Below are 22962 nucleotides of genomic sequence, written 5' to 3'. Positions count from 1 at the left end.
CTATTGGATCTTTGACAAATTGTATGCTGTTAAAGCATATTATTCTTTCTTTTTTATTCCACTTTGCCTTTGGTTGAATGCTAATCACTTTAGTAGTACTGTTACTTTCAAGCAAGTAGTAACATTTAAAAGAACAATTGTCCAAGTTTTTTGTAAAAGTCTGTATTATTTTTTCGCAAAATGTGTGTTTTTTATTCTGTGAAATTCTTTTTGGAGTGGTTTAAGAGACGGGTTTGATTTTCCTGTTAACTCTGTTTACTTGGCTGTTCTGCATTGCTTTGTTGTATGGAATATTACAAAATGTGAGACAAAGTGAAAGTTAATTGTAATAAATTGCTTTGTACTACTCCCTTTCTTCCAGAGATAATCTTAGTATTATATTTTCATGTTTTCTTTTTACTCTGTATAATTGAAATTCGCCATGTGCTACTTGCTGTAGGGGACAATTTGTTAGTTGTGCAGGAGTGTGACAGCAGCTTAATCTGTCCAGCTTTCTGCCAAGGAGCATTCATTTATTTCAGTAGAAAATGTCAGCGCAAAATTAGAAAGCAGCCATTTAACGGCAGATGCACATACAAGTGCTGGAAGGTGACATATGTTCTAATTCTGTGTTCTTACTTTCATGCTGCCTTTGACAGAATTGTGTGTGAAATGGGGGAGGCAAGGCCTCACAGAGAATCTGGTCCTGTGCAGCTCTGCGTTGGGGAGTGCAAGCCTGAATTTATGACAGAGTCGTCGCAGCAGTATACCTTTGTGGTGAGTTAATCTGAGAATGAGTGGCTCAATGGCCAATTGAGAAATGTCACACTTTCACAAAACCCATCCCAGGATGTAAAAAGGGAAATTAGGTTTCTTTGCTTTTGTACAATCTACTGTAAATTTAGAAATACTTCTATTCTGTAATCACTACATGATGTGATATCATGTAATGAGTGTTTTCTGATCTATCTCTTTATTTTTCTCTTTATGGTTTGGCCTTTCAATCTTTAACTTGGTTTACTGGGTGTCTGTTGCATTTTCATTTCAGTTATTCAGCCCTCGTTTATAGTCATGATCAATTCTAGCTACAAGTTCTGACAGAAAAGACAGCATTACAACTTTTATTGATGTTCTTGAGTAGCATCAGCATTTAATGTATTCAAAATGTTCCTCATTTCTGACCGTCCAGAAAACACTCATCTCCAAAGTCCTAATCAGATTGCAAAAATCATTACTTTTTTTGTCCATTTTTGTGAAAAAAGATTCCGTGAAACTTTCTATATTTTTCGATTTATGGAGTGTTTAAAATCCAAAATTAATGTCAATGACTTGTTGATTAAGTTTGCAACTTGACAGTGTTTCATGTTGTCTCTCTGTTACACTTTTTCATAGCTTTTATTTCTCCTTCCCTCCCTGGCCAGATTTTCCCTTTCTGAAACTAAGTTTGGGGGAAAAGTGCATTGTTGTCAAATAACATGCACCCCTCGCCTTATCAAAGAATCCCTACAGTGCAGGTAAAAGCCATTCGGCCCATCAAGTCTGCACCAACCCTTGAAAAACATCACACCCAGACACACCCCATCTTTGGACTGTGGGAGGAAACCGGAGCACCCGGCAGAAACCCATGCAGACACCCATGCAGACACGGGGAGAATGTGAAGACTCCACTCAGACAGTCACACAAGGCCGGAATTGAATATGGGGGTCACTGGCGCTGAGAGACAGTAGTACGAACCTAAAAGGCTCACAATAGTTCATGTGAATCAGCTTGTTGAGAGATGAACAGCGAGCTCCAGTGAGTTTCTCAGTCTATCACAGCCCCAACAACAATGTTCCCCCAAATTCTTTCTGGTGCACGGACTTGAGGTCTGTATGAGGCAGCAACCTGTGAAAATGTAAACCAGTGTGTCAGCATGCTGATCGCTGAGCAGGCGTGACCGCACTGCTTCATGAGGGTTGAGAGTTCAGCAGGTTCTTGGTCGAACCCAGGATCCTGGCACTGTGAGGCAGCAGTGCCAAACACAGAGCCATCGTGCCGCCTGAAAATTTGTTGAATTTGTCAAGGTTCATTGCTAGCAGATAAAATGGTGTATGATATGCATAAACCCATAGCATGGGTACATACATACATTTAATGCCTTCGTATATGAAAATATTGATTTCCATGAGGGTCATTGAAGGCCTTCAGGAATCCCTGTGAAAGGTGAAATCTAACATTTCTGGGACATTAAAAATAATGAAATAACCAAATTGTCTAAACAAAATTTATTTTGTGTTAAATAAGGTTATCATTTCAATTTATGCTGATATAAGGAAGACATTTGTTGTCATTTTTTATTTTTGGAATTTCAATATCCTGCATAAACAGGCTAAACTGTATTTTCCTCGACTGCATTTACCTCAAGCTCCGAGTGTTTTCATAACTTCTCGGTTTCCTCCAAGTTAGATGTATTTCCCAAACCATCAAAGAATATTCTGATTCTTTGATTAGTATTACAGTGAGTGCATGATTCAGTTCTGGTGAAGCAAATTTGACTGACACTGCTTAAAATTATTCAGTGTGCCTTTGGTAATACACACAAGATTTGGAACCATGTTGAGAGAGTGAGAGCAAACTGAGTAGATTTGTTTCAAATTGCCTTTTTTTCCCAAAAACATCAGAAGCTTTTATTTATTTTTGTTAGTTAGCCATTTAACGAGAGAGAACAAAAGTGAAGGGTGTGCATTACTTTCCAAGGCACTTATGGTAATTTGTTTATTATCTTTTCTTATAAAGAAAATACAGCTCCAAATGAAATACTGAGTTGCAAAACCAACTGTATAATTCAAGCTGTTACTGCTGGTGGTAAAAGTTAATGAATGAAAAAGAGGGCAGTCACTGAAAGTATTCTTTTCAAACCTTCAATGGTGACAGCTATCAGAGATATGTATATATCACTGGGTGCCCTTGGGAAAGGAGAAGAAGGGAAGTTAATAAATGTAAGCCAAGGATCTTTGGTTTTCTTATCACAAGCGTGACACATCATGAAAAGAATTTGTATAATAGTATCAGTTAGGGTAAACTGGAGAAGTGATATTATTTGTTAATCCATCTTTTAACCTATTTCTCTTTAAACGTATGACTTTGCTTTCTCTTTTCCTTTGCGCAGAAGCCCTCACTGGAAGACCTGAAACCAAATCGAGGCCCAGAGTCTGGGGGAACAATGGTAACAATTACTGGAAGATATCTTGGAGCCGGCAGCAATGTCAATGTGTTGTTTGGGAATCAAACCTGCGAGTTTTACAGGTGAGGGTGATGGTGGTGAGGAAGCTGTTAGGATGATGTGCCAATTAATTTTCGTTCCAGAAGCTGCAGGATTCTTCAGGTTGAGTTAGAACAGTTCTTGTGTTCTAAATATTAACGTTGATGAGTTGTTATCATGAATTCGCGCTAATACATTCTAAATCACTAAGAACAACTGTTTGAATATTACATCCACAAACCTCTGATATCCTAGATTGATGGGAGATGAATGAATCACAAGGAAAATTCAAGGTCATATTTTTATTGGTGGGATTAGATATTAGAGAAAGTTGTGGCGTAAACCTCAAGTTTTAATTGTCCTCTTAAGTGCAAGCTTTACATTGCATTTTTTTTTATTTTATGCCTATTGCAAATGTGGTGAAAAAGTTTGATATAATTAATGAAAGAATATCCTTTATAACCAGCTAAAGGGAAGTAACAAAATTAATGCATAGAATAGGTACAAATTTCAAACATGAGTCTTAAATGTGAAGGCATGAAGCCTCTCCAGTGCTCTGTTACCGTCGATTGAAATAAGATTGATCCAACAGTAATCAGATATTTTTTAATAACTTGCACAAATTTAACCCCCTAACTGGAATTGCCAGTACGTCTGGATTTTTTCCAGCTGTGCTGACTCTGTTAACATTTTGCAATTAGCAAAGAGAAACGAAACATTTAACTTTCAAGTCTGCATGGGTTTGAATCCAGTATTACAGCTAAGTAGATCCTGTGCTAACAGATGCAACCAGGAACTTGCGAAGAGACACAGATCGATTCAGTGAGTTGGTTAAACTGCAGTCAATGGCAGTCAACATGGTGAATTGTAGCTCATCCAATTTCATTTCAAGGAAGACAAATTAGTGTTTTCCAAATGGTAAGAAACCAGAAACTGCAGGGGCACAAAGGTATTTGGGTGTTGATGTACACAAATCACTAAAAGCTAAATGCTAGATTTAAAAAAAAATCAATCACAAAGGCTAATGGAACGTTGGCCTTTATCCCAAGGGAGCTAGAATGAAAGGGGTGTATAGAGCATAAATTCTTTGTTGTATTCCTTTCACTTTTAGAAAATTAATAGATAATCTGATTGAGATGTTTAATATAATAAAAGTATTTGATTGGGGAAGCTATTTCCTTTTGTAGGGAACTTAAGGCCAAGAGGACATTATCTTAAAATTGTTGCCAGACTGTTCAGGAGTGAATTTACAAAATGCTTAATCAAGCAGGATGTTCTACAAATTTGCAATCTTCCTCTCTCAAAAGTCAGTGGAGGCTGGGTCAGTTGATGTTCTCAAGGGTTAAATAGGTTGATGTATGTTAGATTGGGTTTTTGAAGGTTATGGAATAATGTCAGGTAAATAGGATTAGGCATGATCAAATTGTGTGATCAATTGAGAACAAAAACAAAGTTGCTGGAGAAGCTCAGCAGGTCTAGCAGCATCTGTGGAGGAGAAAACAGAGTTAACATTTCGGGTCCAGTGACTGTTCCTCAGAACAGTTCTGAGGAAGGGTCACCGGACCCGAAACGTTAACTCTGTTTTCTCCTCCACAGATGCTGCCAGACCTGCTGAGCTTCTCCAGCAACTTTGTTTTTGTTCCTGATTTACAGCATCCGCAGTTCTTCTGGTTTTTATTGTGTGATGAATTGGCTTGAGTGACTTGTTACTCCTGTACTATGTATTGTCAAGCAAATAAACACAGAAGCTTAATATTCAGGCATAGCACAGACTATACATTGAAGGTAATGGAGCAAATGAGTTTTCAAAAATTAAATCACTTGCTTTCTCGTTGAAACAATAGCTGTAGTCTTCCCTGTTCCACAATAATAAATTTTGAAGGCAGGACTGGGAGGAAAGTCAGATATATTACCATCAGGTGGAAGTTGGTAATCAGGTAAAGGTTGGGCATCACTGGCAGAGATTGCCAATCTGCAAAATTACTGCTTAATTTGTGGACTGATTGGGATCATGACCAGGATTTTCCCAGTTCTGGGCAGGGGCCCCTCTCCCAATGAGGTCCAAGTGGAGCACATGTCTGGAAAAGGTGCGCTGCCAACTGTTACCCTCCCCACCTCTCTAAGGCCTCCTACAATATTTCACCTCCTCCACCGGCACCACAGCAATGGCATTGTGCACCCCACCCCCACAAACACATACGCACACGCATGCACACAGGGCTGTTCTGACATTTTGTGGCCATCATTTATTTTATTAAACTGAAAACCTTTCACTGGGTTCCTCAAGGTGGAAGCACCCTTGTGATTCCTTGCCTATAATGGCAGCACCCATTGCTCCTGGTGGGGCTCTTCCATCCATGATATCAAACAACATAATTAATATCGTCTTTTCATTACAACAGCTAATTCATTTGGATTCCAGTGAGTTTAATCTAACTTAATTATATTTAAGGTATTGGTCAATGCTGTATTTGAATGACAATTTTATTATTCTGTTTTTATTTCTGCCACATTTCAAATAAAACCCTTTCACAGAGTCAGATTTATGCCTAAGTAACCTGACATTTCCTTTATTGTGGTCAATGCAAGTCAATTAAGAAATGTGCAGTTTTAATCTGTGTATTTATTGAGGGAGTAGAGGTAACATCATTAATAGAAAAATCTGATTTTTTTCCCAAAAAGGCTAAAAAATATGTAGACAATAATGGATGGCTTGTAGATAGTGAGATTGATATTTATTAAGTCGTAGACTTGCTCACCGAGCCATTTGGTGAGACACCAACGGACACAATCGATTCTCACTGGTCTCAATACACACAGACAAAGAAGGGCGCAAATTTGACTGGGACAGCGCATCCATAATCGTACGAGCCAAACAGAGACATGTCAGGGAATTCCTGGAGGCCTGGCATTCCAACCAGAACTCCATCAACGAATACATTGAACTGGACCCGATATACAAACCACTGAAAAACAAAACCAGAAGTGATGCCAATCACTCCAGTAAACAGAGGCATATAAATAACAAGCGGGACAGAACACCAATGCTTCACTGGAGGTGCACCGATGATGTTACCTATCTGGGTGATGAAACGTCTGCAACCAAACACACCTGCTCAGTGAGCAAGTCTACAATCTCCTCCACAACCCGCGCTACAAATCTTCTCAAAACCTAATTTGATATTTATCTTCTGAGCTTGATTGTTGTACTGTTTTATGTTTAACCCCTGTACTGTCAAACTAGTGCTATCTGTAAACTTGAACTAATTGACTCAGCACTTTAAATCCATTCTTAGATTTACATCATTGTTATGTAGCTTGAATATGAGGTAGAATAGTGTCCCTCATCTAAAGAAAGGTCATTAACATGAACCTTAACTTACTTTCTCTCTCTGTAGGTAGTCTGGCCTGAGGATTTCCATCAATTTTTGTTTACGTTTCAGATTTTTAGCATTTACATTGTTGCTTTTGTGTTGTAGCATTTGAGACAACATACAAGGCAAATACAGTATATTTAAAAGTTGGAAATAATATTCAAATGTGTGAATCAGAATTTAACATTGGACTTTCAGCATTATGTGAGGTTAAATTTACTTTAATTTCTAAATTTAAATAGGTATCTCTGTCTTTATTGTATTTGATCACATCCCATTTATTTTAGAGTCCAAGGTACAAAAGTCTGTCCATCGCCTGTTTGTTAAGTAAACCGAACAAAATGAATTAGACTAATTTCAATCCAGTCTCCTGACTGTATTATTAAAGAGAAATTGAAAAAATGTATTCCAAGTTGACCATTTGATGGCTGTGTATCTTTCTGTGAATTTGAGATAAAGTAAGTTGCCTTGAAGAAATTCCAGTGGGAGTCCTGAAATGCATCCGTCTGCTTGCTTCAAAGAGCCAAAATATTATATTCCTCCACAACTAGCCCTCACAGCTCAGTTTAAAAATGAAGCTTTTATCTTTTGAAGTAAGGTCTATATTTTCACCATTTTGCATGGGAGGACTTATCTTCCAGTGACTTCTTACAACCAACAGGGCTGCTTGATCTTGGAACTGCAGTTCCTTTGTTCCAAGTTCAAAACATCCTCAATGGCTATAGGGAATTGATCTTATGTACTGAGTCTTTAAAAAGCAGGTGGAAGGCACTGCACATGGCACTGGTGGTGAAACTGGCTAATGTTAGTGAGGTGTTGTTTTAATTTATTTCTGTTACTCCACTAAGAAGACAGGTGGGGGAAGCATGCTCTCTTGTCACTATGCTAGTGCTCAAGCTTCCTCAAAGGCAGTGTCAGCAGTTACACTCATGACTACCGAATTTTAAAGAAATTTCTCGCACTGTTGTGAAATAAAATCCATGCTGTGTTTAGATACGTTATCGTTTATTGTGTTAATTTGCTTTCAGATATTGGATTTTGTGGCTCTCAGCATTTTTACTGCTACAGCTATATTTCAGTGACAAAAAGACTGAGAATAGTCTCTTGAGAATTAAACAGGAACGTGTCATATGGCTGTAACCAAATCACATTATCTTGATGATATCAAAAATCATTGGAACTGGTCATATTGTTACTGAAACCTTGTGATTCGGTTATACACTTTAACCAGTTCCAGCGCAAAAAATGTGCTGTGTTCTTGGTTAAGTTTGAAGAGTTTGCTGTCTTCAGTTTTCCAGTGTTACTGCAGAACCCAGTGATATTTAAAGAATATTATTTTTTGACATTATTACAGGTAAATGTTTAGGTTGTAGAAATTTTAGATATGGGATATACTGGAATGCAATTCTTAAGAAGAATAAAAAAAAGTCTACAAATTTCTCATTCTACTTCTACTTCAAGCAATGGAAAATTACAGACAGGTAACTTGCAGGTGATAATGGTTGATAAATTTGCCAAGATTTAAATGACCCTTAAAGATATTCAGGAATTTGATGTTTTTATTGCTTAGTAATTACAGAAGCAGCTTGAATGTGGAAGACAGAAAGCAAGGGAAATTTAATTTGTTTGCAAAATGCAATTTACCTTGGCCAGTGCTGATTCAGAACAAGAAGTACCATGTGTGCTATGTGAAGCTATTGACTAACGCAACATATTAAGGAAGATTCAGTCTGTACACAGTCACAGAACAGTATGTTAGTCAATAAGCTCCTAATATAGAACCGATCTGTATTCCATTAGAAATAATGTGGTTTGATTTCTGGCTGAGCGCCACAGGCTGGAAGAGTTTAATGAGATCCACACTAATTACAGCTTTCTATTTTCAATCTCCTCTGATGAACAGAGTTGAACAGAATAGAATTATATGAAAATAGTCCTGACAGGCTAATAATAATCTGAATAGCTAATTACTGAAGAATCCAGAGTAGCTCAGACGGGTGGCAGTAGCACAAAATACAGTCTTTATTATAATATGTATCTGACCGTAATGCTGTTTGGGTCGCCCGAGGCTTCCAGGATACCACAGCAGTTTTCCTGGAGTGTGTTCCGTGCATTCCGCACTTACTAATGTTCTTTCTCATATTCTACATTGGAAAACCCCTGCACCACAGTAATAGTCTTGGAACATAATAGACTATCACTGTGATGCTGCATTACATTAATGATTCCCTTTGCAGTGCTTATGACTGAGGTCTGCTTTCATTGAATGTAATAATTGCAGTTCTCATCAATCAGTATGCACTACGCATCTCATGCAGTTGCACTTGCAGTATGTAAGCAAATGTCCAATTTATAAGCTGTGGGATTTCTTTTTTGATGTGCAATAAGAGTGGGAGAATGCCAATATTTTATCCTGGAGTCTTGTTACCAACTTCTGAAAGTTTTGCGCAATTGACATGAAATTGACCTCAGCAATTTACAAGTTAATTTTTTTGAAATTCCTCAAAACAACTTGATGGAAGAATTAAAGAGACAGGCTGATGTAGCAATGAAATATCATGTGCATTCTGCATTCACCAAACATACTGATCAATGTTAGGGAGATTGAATTGTACAGCATAAAAAATGTAAATGAGAATATAAGATTGCACATTATTTTGCATATGTATATAATATATATGGGAGGGAAATTTACTTTTAAGATTAGCATTTATGTGCAGTGAACTGTGTCGGCTTGCCAGAATATTTTTTTTTTATTTATATTAGATTCACAATGCAATCTGTGTGTTTGAGAATTGCTTTGTGAAAGTGCCATTTTACTGCAACATGTCTAGATTACAGCAAGTGAAGAGGATGCTAAGTAGAGTTCATACTTCTGCTATACTCGTTAATTAAATGTTATTACAATGCCACAGCTGTTCCTTAAAGCTTTTCTCTGTCCAGTTGATGCAGTTAAGAGCTTCCATCTCAATAAGGAGGCTTCTACATGTTTATATAAAGTCAGTTATGCAGGTGAGCTTAAGGGTAAACAGGTGATTGGTATTGAATGATAAATTATCTTGAGACCATATTGGAGGTCTTTTGGTGCTGTGAAAGTGTCCCTACATATGCTTAGGAGACCTGATTTCAAGTCCCACATGCTCCAGAGGTGATAAAAACAGGTTGATTAGAAAATATCTCTTTGAGAACATTTGGGGTCTTGAGGTACAGTGGTAGTATTCCTAGGTCTAACTCATGGGGCCTGTGTTCAAGTGTGTTATATAAAAAGAAATGAAAATGGGACTGGGGATGAGAGTGAGGAGGCTGGAATCTGTAAAACTACATCTGGAGAATAAAACTACTTTCCGGGGGTGGGGGAGCTCAGAAGAATTTTCGGCTGGGTTTGGATCCATTTAATAGTCTGCTGTGACAAATTTCACCACACCAGCTGAGACCACCAGTGACGCTCCTAAAACAATCAAAATATTCTAAATAAAACAAACCATACCAATCTTAAAACTCCACTCAACCTACCTCCCAATGTTGACAGGTCCTTTAAAACTTTCAGAATCCAGATTTAGTTCCACATTTTCATTGAAAATGAATTGCTTATTTCTTAGACCATAACTTACCTGTATACAAGTTTTGTTTAAATCTGTCTATTAAGTTTTTGAGAGGTATTGTTTACGGACAAACGGAGGCAGAAATATTACCTCCGTGCACCTTCAGTGTAGGGGCTCATGAGCTATTCAGGAGGATCTTCCAGTATTTGAATTTGCAAGAATGATCAAATCATGCAAACTGATTTAGACTTGGGTATTCCAGATTCCAGATTAGATGAAATAATACTGAAAAAAATTACTTTTTAATAAATTGTTAGTCTAATTATGCCAATGTCTTAGTTGCAGATCACTTAATATGTACCAATATAGGAAGTTAGTATTAATTATAAAAGGTCAAGAAAAATGTATTGCACTGTTGAATGGGCATAATTTTTTATCAGTATATTAATGCTAAGAACAGTCAGAGAGCTAAAATAACGTAAAGTATTTGACTTTCAGCATTTAAAAATACAAAAATGTTAGTGATAGCATCTGTTAGAATATGCAGATTATCAACAGTAGGTGAAAATCTATATAATCATCCCGTAGTTACTTGGCATGGTTGCATTCTTAGATCTGAGCAACAAATCCTGTACTCTTCGATATTGAGAAGAAGCATGTCCACATTTCTTTCAAAACTGCAACATTGGGTAGTGCTAGAGACAGATTACGTTGTATTTTTGAATTAATAATTTTCCCACTATTTTCTTTAAAGGAGATCTCTGTCTGAAGTTGTTTGCGTCTCTGCTCCATCTCTTCATGGTACTGGGCCTGTGCGAGTTTCAGTGAGTGTTGATCGTGCTCAGATGGAGGATAGCTTGTACTTTGAATTTATTGATGATCCCACTGTCCTGCGGATTGAACCGGAATGGAGTATTGCCAGGTACCAGATCTTGTGACATCTGATGCATTCTAAAATGAAATTGCAAATGGAGGTGATTCAAACAAGATAGCAGGTTTATTCTCCAAGGTGCACAGGGGAAACAGCATACCAGCAGATTGATTCCCTGTTCATAATTTGAGTCATGCGTTTATACAGCCTACAGTCTCATTAGTTACGTAGGTTGCTCAAGCATCATACAGTTTCTCTGCAGTGGGAGAGTTACAGGTTCTGCATGATGATTACAGAGTTTCACACCTCACAGGCACATCTCTGTTTAGTGCATTGGAAACTCCTAACCTTGTGTGCATTCCTCAGCACTGAGTCCCTTTCTCCTGCCAATGAAAACCCTGATGGTGTGTCTTCCACAATGTTGTTGTCCCTTGTGTTACTTCATCCCACTCAGCTAGGGCAATCATCTTATCCTCAGGTTAAATTATCCATTTGGCTCCAAGGTATCAATGGAGTCCCTTTTTCCTTTGTGTTGCAGAGGGGTTTCCTTGGCCCATCCATCACTATAGCTCTTCACTAGATTATGATGGTTCCCAGCAGCTACTCTTCCTACTATAACATCATCCGACTACGACAGCAATGGCGCTCAACTGTGCATTTTTTTAAAAATTCTAATACGACAAAATCACAGATGAATTTTCCCAGCTGGTATGATCAATGACATGAAATGTTAGAAAATATGGTGAAACTGAATGAATCTGAATCTGGACATTGAGAAAAAATGTTCCAAGTTTCAACAACGTTCTGAATCTCTCTGAGAAACGGTGACTCCCTTATTTCCATGCAGTTATATCGCATTGTTAACGTATCTCACCTCATTTACACAGGGTGCATCTGATCATTATTAGCTTTGTTTCTTAGCCCTCCCTCGTTTTGAATTTTCTTCAAGGCTGTCAGACTTTGATTGCATAGTCTTTTAGCCGGGACCGAGAATGTTTAATAGTTAAGGTGGATGAAATCCATTGAGTGGAGATGCAATAATGAAGCTATTGGTCCATGACTGTTGGTGAGGTTTCTCTCCAGTGGGAGAGTTTAAGCAAGTGTGAAGTAGCAGAGCAATGAAAGTGGCTCTTAGCCTTGCAGAGCACTGAAGATCATTGAACTTTTTTCTGGCCAACTATGCTTCGTGCCTTTTCCTCTTGGTCCATGGCCCATTGGGTAGAGAGTAGCCCCCTTCTCTGCTACCACTTATACAGGGCTATCAGAGTTCTGTCTGGAAAGTGGCGTGCCAGTTTCTCTGCAGAGACATTTCCGTTTCCTAAAAGAGTGGTGCGCAAGGTAGGACCTGGCTTACAGCAACTGAAGTAATATGCAGCACCAGCAGCTTGGCTTCTGCAAGATCCTGGCAATAGCATGGACCTCACCTCTCCTGTCACATAACTGCACAAGAAGGATACCAAGGAGGCCAGTTACATAATTAATGAAGAAACAAACACTAGGTAACATGAGAGAAAACTCTGTGAGCCATAAGGGACATCCACCATGAAACTCCCTGAAAATACCATTTAGTATAAAAATAGGAAAATCCAGCCAAAATGTTACTCAGGATGAATTTAGATAATTGTAGAATCAATACAAAATATCTTCACTTCGTCTGAAAACATGGTTACAGCACAAATACAGCCTAAATCAAAAGTCAGTCTGGTTTGAACTCAGAGTAAAGGAGAGTAAACCAGAGGAGAGAGTCTCTGTCCAGTTTTAAACTTGTACCAATTTAATGTCAAAGTGAAGGAAAAAAAAGCACTTTTGCATCAAAATCAAACTATAAATGCAAATATACACATTTAAGCAGCTGTTTATTTAACTACATACAACTGTCCATTTTTCTTAGATATGATATCCTGCATTCACATTTTTCAGTAATATAATAATAGTCAAAGGTACAATTGCAAAATGCTCTTCTGATTTTAAATGTTTTACAATTTATCCAGAAACTGCTATGATTGATCAGTCTAATATTCAATTTTATGAATATGCTTCATATATAATAATTGCTGAAAGAGGATTGCAATTTATTGAAGCTGTTTTTCAAGCTTTGCATAGCCGTACAGCTCATATCATGGTGCTGCAATTTGGTATATTTTAATGAAGCATAGTCAAGTTACTTTGACAAGCAGAAATATGACAAACAAGTAGGATGGGGCAGCACTGGGACTTTTCTCAATATGATTTTCACTTCTAGTGAGTGTTTTCCTCTGGAATGTCTGAGAATCGCAACAGACAACTATGAGAATTACTATGCAATATTTCATCTTTTGACACATTCTGTCACTGCAAGTTTATCAAGACTTTGATTGCACTTCCAATTTAAAACACTGATCCTTCCCAGAGTAACAAACACCCCGTATGATGGGCTTACCAAGCACTTGGAAGCACATGAATTCCAACCATTGTAGCAGAGATTCCTATGATTCGGATATATCTGGATACAGCACATGCCAGATATACAGGCAAAATGTGCATGTCATGGCAATTTGTAAACCCAACGTTTCTGATATTGTTGATGGCAAAACTGTCAGTGTTCCTTGTCATGTACAGAATGCTGTCGGCAGTTTTGTGCTTCTCCAGATGGTGTACACTTGAGGTACCCTAACTGCAGCTAATGGAAAATCTTGAATTGACAAAAAGTCCACTTTATGCTGTTAATCTCACCGTAAAAACCCTTGAAATAGTGCACCTTATTGAATGAGCTTTAACTGGGTTTTAGTTCGATGCTAACTTGTGCCAACTGCCTCACTGGCCCTGAGAAACTAATTTTATAATTGTGGATTGTCCAATAATATAAGAGAAAAAATAATTTTAAAGTAGTTTACTTTTTAGTTTTTGATTAGGGTAGAAACTGAAACAACCATTTATAAATAAAAGTTGCTTTGTTTTCTTCTACTTTGAAACTTCAGATAGCAGAGTTTTTAAACTTCCTGATTTGCTGTGAAGATATGAATGTCTGCTACCTTGCCTTCTGGCGTAATTGCTGGTGCATGCCTGGAGATCCCTTTGACTTGCTGCAAAATTTATATTACTGCTCAAAATTGAGGAAAACCATGCCATGGAGATTGTTCAATCTTTGTCGGCAGATTCCTTCATTCTGTTGCTTTGCAGAATGCAAAGACTAAACTGAAGTTGACTTAACATTAATTAAGAAGCACCTAAGTGACAGGAGAACATTTACTGATGTCTTTGCTAATGCAGATTATCATTATGCAAGAGTTTTATTGTGGTTTATACTTTCCACTTTGTGAGTTATTCATTATCATTTGTTTGAACTTCCAATGTAAATGCAGAAGTTAAACCCTCTAACGTCTAAAAAAAAGCCAGTGGATCATTAAAAATTTCGAAAACACACAATATAGAGAAAACTGCAACTAATGATGCTGCAATCTGTTTTATTGTTGTTGGCCCTAATCAGTCATGTCCTGGAGGTGAAATATGAAGACCCTATGCTCTTCACCAGTGCGTGAATTTCACTTTGACTGCCTCCCATACCAGCTGCAAATACTGCAAAGAGAGCTTTAGCATCCTCTCAAAATTGAGAGATCTGGTATTGAAACCAAAAATACTCATGATATGATGATGGTGTCTGTAAAACCCCATTGTCACAGCATTCCGTCAAAGGCTACAAGCCAGAAACTGGAAGGTGCTTACTTTAATGAGTCAATCAAAGTAAGTAACTAGTCAAAGTGTGCTGTGATTGACGGAAACCGCATTTCCAGAGAGAAAGACATTCCTGCCAAGGAGAGAAAAAGAGAAAAAGCATGATGACAATAATTGAACTAACCTAAAGGAGTCAACCTCAAGCAGAGACTCAATACAGAGTCTTTTGGATTTATAAACTCACCCTAGTTTTAGCATCACCAATGGCAAAAGGATGGCTTATTTCAACAGAGTTTGTCAAACTTGCTGAGTCCTTCTGTCAGAGATGAAATGCACTTGATATAATTTCTTTTACCTCTCTGGCATCCCTTGTATGGCAAAACCTGGCTAGTTGCCTATCTAAAAACATTGAACACTCCAGAAACAATAACCCAAAGGTTTAGTATGTGGAAGGAGAAGAAAATATTTATCATTGCCTTGAGCTAATTTTGTCCCTACATAAGTGCTGGTGTGGGAAAAGTTTCCAATGTCATCAGGACAAATGTTGCCAACACTCGGTGCTGAATGCCAAGCTCCTGCAGCGGTTTCTAATTGAAGCCCTTGATTTAGGAATATTTCTCATAATTTCACAATATAGGTCCACATGGGATGAAAACATTACATGCATTACAAAACTTTTAGCATTTCTATTTTAGAGTACTGTTTGCTAATGGGACAGCTGAAGGTGAGTCTAAAAACATCAAGAGGAAATGACTGAGCACTAAGCAATTCTCTGCAAAGCATTGCTTTGTTACAGAGTCTGCATCCTCAGTGGCCCTTGGGCACCCACTCTGCTCAAGCAGAGATTTCATGCTTTGGTTTAAGAAAGTCAAGCAGAAAGGGCAGGATGAATCTTAAAAAGAACACATGCACCCAATTGCTGCCTCTGTTATGTCTAACAATCCAAGTCTATTACTGTCCTCAATACAGTGCTGAGATCTCGGTCTGTACAGGATGGCATCTGATGACTGTAAATGAGAAACCTGCTATATTAGATGTCTCAATTGGCATTAGAATTTCGCAGAGTTGTTTTAACAATATTCACCTGACAATGAATATTTGATCCTGGAAGTGTGGAGATTTTACAGCTAACCAGTTGAGAATGGAAACGATCAAAGGTTCAGGCTGTACAGTGACCACTCATCTGAGTCATAGTGGCAGTGTGCTCCAGTTGATTTTAGTTCCTGGTCTGCCAGTCCTTTACATCAGCTTTATTTACATGCTCAGATTTATTGAGGTATAAAGTGCTATCAGCATTATGCTTATCAAATTTCAGTCAAATTTCCATCAATATGTTGCTTTGGCAGTGTTCCACTTGAATGATTTGTGTTTTGGATTTCTGGTTAGTTTCTGTAGACATAGACATCAAAATACAAGGTCTAAATTAAACTCTTTATTAAACATGCGCTGCTGTTATTTTCACAGTTGCTACCTGTGATATTTCGTGGTACTGAGAAAGGAAATATTACACGTGTGAAAATATTACTGTCTGATCTACCACATGCTACAGTTGTTCAGTGCTCCATACCCATGTGAAGGAAGCGTAATTGTCCAGTGCTTAACAGTACAAGGAGGAAGGATTCCAAATAGCAGAACAGATGCTGAAGCATAAAGCCAGCAGTGCTCCCATTACCGGTGTAAAATTCCTCATTACAGTCAAAACTCGATGTGGTGCAAATTGTAAACACCTTTCTCAAACGATTAGGCACAAATTTAGCAATACCACATTAAAAGTGTCTGATTATGATTTTAGATCTATTCATTGTACAGCCCAACACACAGACATTTAACAAATAATTCTCCGGTCATTTGATTTGCAGAGTAGTTTGTAAGAAATTGCTGAGATGCTGATTTTTGGAGGAGCAAGCTTTTCTTAAATCTGCAGCTGTTTCTTCATTACCATCCATAAACTCTGCTGGTATGTTCTTAGATGCACATTGCCCATAATGTGAGAAATTCAGCTCTTTGCATCTAATTAACATTCTGGCAGAGCAGGTGGTTCTTAATAAATAATGAGCAGTCTGCCAAGAAAAAGTTTCTGCCGTGATCAGCATTACAGTATTTGGAAAAGGATTTCACTAGGCTGTGGTTTTGTAATATTTGTCCCTCAGACTATTTAATAATTTATCATACAATATCTAGGCAGGAAACTGTTATACCAGTGGAACATTCAATCCACACTGAAGACTTTATTACACAGGATACACATTATAGGGAATGAAAAGTTTTTTTTCTTGTAAACCTTGTCAACGTTTCTATATTGCAGGAAATTATGGCTGGAATGGTCTCCTCCCTTGTATATGTGATGGTGAGAAAGGTGGGAAAATATGGAGAGTCTGAAATCTCTCAACATCAAGAAATGTTCTTGCAATTTTTCCCCTCGAGCCGTAAATGGTGACTTTAGAATTTCACCATCCAGCAGTGACGGCCATATTTCCAAGCCTTTGCATCTTATTAAAATCCCAAATCATCTTATTTGAAGGCCATTTTGAATTCTAATCTCCTTGCCCAAGAAACTGGAAGGCAAAAAAAATTTCTGACGTAAGTCAAAGCAGGTACTTGGCAGCTAAGGCTTGCTGAATGCTTGACTCAGTCATCATCCAACTGTGCCTTCAGCATACTGTGCCTATATGCTCCATGGCCACCATCCTCCTCAACCCTTCGTTCTCACATATCAACATTGTCAAACCAGCAGCCTCACCACATCATTATGACTGCCTTTGGAACAAATCACACACCACTTCACCTCTTTAGGATTTTATTTTAGAGGTCAGGTACCCTATCGCAGATGACTTGCATATTTCTGCTAGATCACATTGTGCTCAGCGAAAAAATATTTCAAGATTATCTGCACAAGATGCAGCTTATGGCTCTTCACTTGCTTCTTTAACGTTCACTCGTTTTGTGCTTGCTCAGAGGCTACCAACCTCTATGATTTTTTGTTAGTTTCTTAGTGTACACTCAATGACTTCAGCACAGACTTGCAGCTACCAGCCTCTGTGTGGATCACATCGCTTTCTTAACATATAGCATCTTTAGTGCTTAGTTACACACTGCCAGCCTTTGAGGCATGCCTGAATTTTAAGCGCAAAGGGACCGATTAGAGCTTGTTGACAGTGTAGTCACTGAACAGGTGAGGGTGTGTTACACCTTGCTACATCAAACACATTGCATACATTTCAAGCAAATCGTCATATGTGAAAGTCAAAGGGGAGCAGTCCTTAGTGGGATGTTGGGGTTGATAGTCACTCAGGGGTCTTGTTCAATTCCAGCCCTCCAGGACCTCGGTCACAGTCAGTCAGGCACCTGGTCTTACCAGAGTCTGAGGATCTGACTTGAAACCCAGAGACTGGGCCATGATCAGTCCTACGCATAAAGTGTGAAATAGTTGGGAAATTATAGATAGGCTAGTCAAGGAATTGTGGAAACATCAGTCCAAGGGTTAGGCCAATGTTACCTGTAGTGAGACTTGGGAAAGCATTTAATATGATTGAAGTATTGGTAATGCAGCAGCAGGAGAGCTGGTGAGGTGTCCACAGTAAGTGAGGGGGAAGTTGAGAGGGGAGGAAGTGTTAGTAATTGGCGAAGATGGCATAGGTGAGAGCCACTGAGTCGGCATGCTGTATAGAACAGTGAGAGCTGTGGGGGTTAAGCCTTGGGGAGAGGCATGTGCAGTGGCAGAGTAAGAGTGACTGACAGTGCTGTGTGAGGTAGCAAAGAGATGATGATGAAACCCACCCTCGCAGACCTCCTTCATGCACCACTAAGCATCCTGCTTCAAAAGAGACACGGCAATGCCTGGGACTGGAATTTGGGTTGAATTTGGCCTGATCAAGTGGTATGACCTCCTGTAGTCAGCTACAAGAAAGAGCACTGCTTTTCTCCTCTTCACCCCATCAGTCAGATCTTTGTCTGCAAAGCAGGATGCACACTTTGTCACCGGAGGCATGGCCCAGAGGAAAGCAAAGGTCAAGCACCAGCATGTGAGGGGTCATTCCCAGTTTGTGCAACTGAAATGGTATACAGCTGGGGTTTCAATATAGCACCAATGACATCAATGCTGGCTTCCCTGAGAAAATGGCCCAGTTGCATAATTAATTGAACAGAAGATTGCATGAGAAAACTTGCTCCAAGGCATAGCAGACTGGGCACCATGAATCTCATTCAAGTAGAGTCTGATCCCATGTCGTGTTGGGAATAGTAACCCAGCAGTGGTTTTTCTCAGACTGGTCAATTCATGGTCAGAGAATGTGTTCACTGTCCACTGTGTGGACGCTCAAAACAGTGACCTCTTGTTACAGATGGTGCTTCCATCTTGATGTGCCCTCTTCTCAGTTCTAAAAAAATTAAAATGCTGTTGTGGAAGGCTGCCTCACTTCAGGGGAATTGTGGGAGAGGTGGACTAAGTCATCTCAACCAATTGGTTTACTTTGGCATGCGTCTTGCCCTAATTTGCTCCATAACACATGCAGTCAGATACCACTTCTACCCCATTGCCCCCTCCAGAAAATACTTTGGGGTTGGGATGGTGCTACTATGCTGCCCCATGGCTCCATGTTGCTTACTCAGTGTCTCTAACAATAGAACAAAGAATCTGCCCATTGTTGTGTTTGTTTCAGTTGCTTCCATAAAATAAGGATTTTTTAATAACTGTAGTTTATGCATTTACAAAATTGGATTTTGGGCAGTGTGGGCACGGTACTGAATCTAAGACACCTGAACCACATACAGGATGGGCAGAACTGCCGTTGCTGAGAGAAGGTTTAACACAGATCTCAATGTTTTAATAAACAGAATAAATCGTTCACAAGATCTCTAATGTTGACAACAGGGTTTATCCCATGGGCTACGAGTCTTTTAGTTGAAACAGCTATCTTCCCATTGAAGTTTTAGACAACTGACGATGAAGAGCTAGAGTAGCTTTTACTATTTACATAGCGAGCCCATGAAAGTGGCAGAATAGTGCCCTTTGATGTGATTTCTATCCTGCCTTTGTAAAATACAAATAGACAAACTTTCTTTATGAAGATTGTGCCTCTTTGAAGACGACAGAATTACTATTATATTTTATCACCATTTGTTATGAGGCTATGAAAACTATAAATTATTTATCGACATGATATTTACTAACAGTCAAACATGTTCAATATTTATATTTTAAAAATCTCTGCTCTTTGTCATACTTCAGTGGCAATACTTCTCTAACTGTGTTTGGAACAAACTTGGATATAATCCAGGAGCCAAGGATTCGTGTGAAGCACAACAACCGGGAATCTCTTAATGTAAGTCATGGATTGATGTAAGCTGTTTCTGTTTGATACAGAATTACTTTCATGCACCAAGTCCTGGTTTGTGTGTTCAATGGTATAACAGTGCTGCTGACTCACAGACACCTGCCATTCCACTAGCATTCACGCCCAGAGAGCCATTAGCCACCACTTCCGCCATCTCCAGCAGGATGCCACCACCAGACCCACATTCCCTTCACCTCCCTTGTCAGCCTTGCGCAAAGACCATTCCCTCTGGGACACCCTGGTCTACACCTCTTCCACTCCCAACAGCCCCATAGCATCTTCCCCTGCAACTGCAGAAGGGTAACACCTGCCCATTTACTTCCTCCCCGCTCCGTATCTGAGGGCCCAAACATACCTTCCAGGTGAAGCAGCACTTTATCTGCACTTCACTCAATCTAGAGTACTGCATTCACTGCTCACGATGCGATCTGCTCTCTATTGGGGAAGCGAAGTGTAAACTGGGTGACCATTTTGCAGAACACTGACATTCTGTCTGCAAAAAAGACCCTGAATTTCCAGTTGCCTGCCAGTTCAACACACCGCCTTGTTGCCTAGCCAGCATCTCTCTCTCAGGCTTGATGCGGTACTCCAGCGAACCTCAGTGCAAGTTGGAAGAATTGCACCTTATTTTCTGCTTGGGAACCCTACAACCTTCTGGACTCAATATCGAATTCAACAATTTTAGGGTTTGAGGCACCTTCTCCCGTGTTCTTACCCCAATCCCCACATATCAGGTCTTGTTATCACATGGTCTGTTATTACACACAACCCATTGTTAGCCACTAATAGTCCCCACTGGTAGCTATTCATTCTCCTAGGATGATTGTTATCCATTCCTTTGTCCAATTGTTCTTCTGTCTCTGTGGGCTCTAACTCCACATATCATTTACTCCTTACTCTCTAACCCCACCCTATCTTTTGCATAAAAATCAACGTTTTCCTATCCAGCATTTGTTCTGAGGAAGGGTCACTGGACCCGAAATATTAACTCTGATTTCTCTTCACAAATGCTGCCAGACCTGCTGAGCTTTTCAAGCAAACTCTGTTTGTTTTTGAATGATCGTTGTATTGTTTCAATCTCACATAATTGCTCACTTGATTGTAGCATATTAAGGAAGATTTTCAATTAAGTTGATTGTGAAGTGCTGACAGGTTAGGATAAGAATTTTCTTTGAGGTATAGACATTAGCCTAGGCTTTGGAATGAGAAAATCTCCTGCAGTAGAGGATGTCCACCACAAGAATAATCCACCTTCTCCCTCCTGCTCTGAACGACACTGACTGGAGAATGGGGTTGGAGGTTGTGAAATTGCACCTTTGAGTATCTGCCATAGTAAGTTGGACGAACTGGCCCAGCCATCTGCCTGGCTGTGTACATTCACCAGTTACATTGATGGTGATTTCCACTGGTGGCAGGAGCGTTCGCACTGATGCCAGTCTTTCCTCTGAGTTTGGCCATCTTCCTTCTATTAACATGTCAGCTTGTCCTGTAAAAGTGATCTGGCTTGGTGAATGCTCTTTTGCCTGATTGTGGACAGATATGGGGTGATAAAACATAATGGGCAGGGTGAAACTGACAGGACAGAGATGGGAACAAAAGCAAAATTCTGCAGATGGTGAAAATCTGAACTAAATAATACTCTTCAAAATACAAGGTTTCATCAGAATACTGCAGCATGATTTTGTCCAAACAGCCAACCAGAATTTGTATTAATGTTTTGCCTAACCTAATAAGTATTATAAGGCATAATAGATATTTGGAGTCATTATTTATTGCTTACTGTCATAAATAATATAAATGTAGAGAGGCGTAAGAAGCAGTATTTTAAATATTCTGTTCCACAGTAATCCTTAAATCCAGTCAAAAAACAATGAGCTGCAATTTCAGGATGATGCACTGCAGCTATGTGGAATGCAGAAAAGCCAATGCATTTTGTGCAAAATCCTCAGCTTTTAGATTCACACAGAGAGGGTTAATGGGATTTCTGAATCTCCTTAATGGTGTTTAATGGAAGATTAACTTTAGACAAAAGAGCCTTTGTCAGCATAAAGAGAAATGAAACTCGGGATGAGAGAAAGAGAAATCTATGTAGATTTAATTTTGTATTTTATCTTTGGTCATTCTTTAATTAAGTAAATTAGCTATTTCCTCTCTGTTAGAAACTCGTGGGAGTTTGCTTGACTCGGGTGAATTGACCGTATGGAATTTCAATTCAATATCTAGAATGTTCAGTTTTGCTTCAGCTCACAGGATCTCATTTGTGGAGTGTATTCATGCTAGGAAATTTAGTTCAAATTAACTTTCCCTAGAGGAAAAGTGAAATGAAAAATAAAGCTTACTGTACATCAAACTATACTTTGGGTACATCCTTGTAGCCTGTAAGGATATCGATTTTCTTTAATATAGAAAGGAAAGGTATCACTGCAGTGTTTTGAAGACTAGAGGGAACATAGCATTGATCTGGTGTGTTCACATAATTTGCAGCACAGTTTAGTTCCTATGTCTTATTATAAAACACAATCAATATGTTAGCACCATTTGCAGAATTTATAGGCAGAATCCTGTGTCATCCTCTGTGGGTTTGATAGTGGATGGGGGTGGGGAAGTGTTCAATTGAGTGGGAGTGTGGTGAGTGAGGACCCCACAGCCTTTTACTCCTACCTCCCACACCCCCGATGCCAGGGGTGAGGTGAGGGGAGAGCTCCTGGGTGACCTTACTACCCTGCCACCTTTTTCTTTTTCTTTATTCATTCACAGGATGAGGGCATCGCTGGCTAGGCAGCATTTATTGCCCAGAGGGCAGCTAAGAGTCAACCACGTTGCTACAGAGGCATTTTACCTATTAAGGCATTTAAGTGAACAAGGAAGAAGCTCAGCCAGCCAGCAAAGGTATTTAGCCCAGAGGCGAGTGGGTGACTCACCGGTCGGGAAGCCCAACAAACAAACCCAGTGGTGTGATAACACAATATG

At 39.1% G+C, this 22962-nt stretch overlaps 1 protein-coding gene across 2 annotated transcripts in view; it reads left to right on the top strand.

Annotated features, from left to right (window-relative positions):
* Window positions 1-22962, top strand: part of LOC109934064 (plexin-A2) — a 434576-nt gene that overhangs the window by 340401 nt on the left and 71213 nt on the right. For both annotated transcript variants that reach the window (XM_048612014.1, XM_048612015.1), the window contains 4 exons: window positions 639-756; window positions 3129-3265; window positions 10892-11059; window positions 19887-19980. In XM_048612014.1, the coding sequence (XP_048467971.1) occupies window positions 639-756; window positions 3129-3265; window positions 10892-11059; window positions 19887-19980 (517 nt within the window). The remainder of the gene's footprint in view (window positions 1-638; window positions 757-3128; window positions 3266-10891; window positions 11060-19886; window positions 19981-22962) is intronic.

Source organism: Rhincodon typus, chromosome 25 (assembly GCF_021869965.1).
Source record: "Rhincodon typus isolate 14 chromosome 25, sRhiTyp1.1, whole genome shotgun sequence".
Taxonomy (NCBI): domain Eukaryota; kingdom Metazoa; phylum Chordata; class Chondrichthyes; order Orectolobiformes; family Rhincodontidae; genus Rhincodon; species Rhincodon typus.
This window is presented reverse-complemented; position numbering and strand designations above follow the sequence as displayed.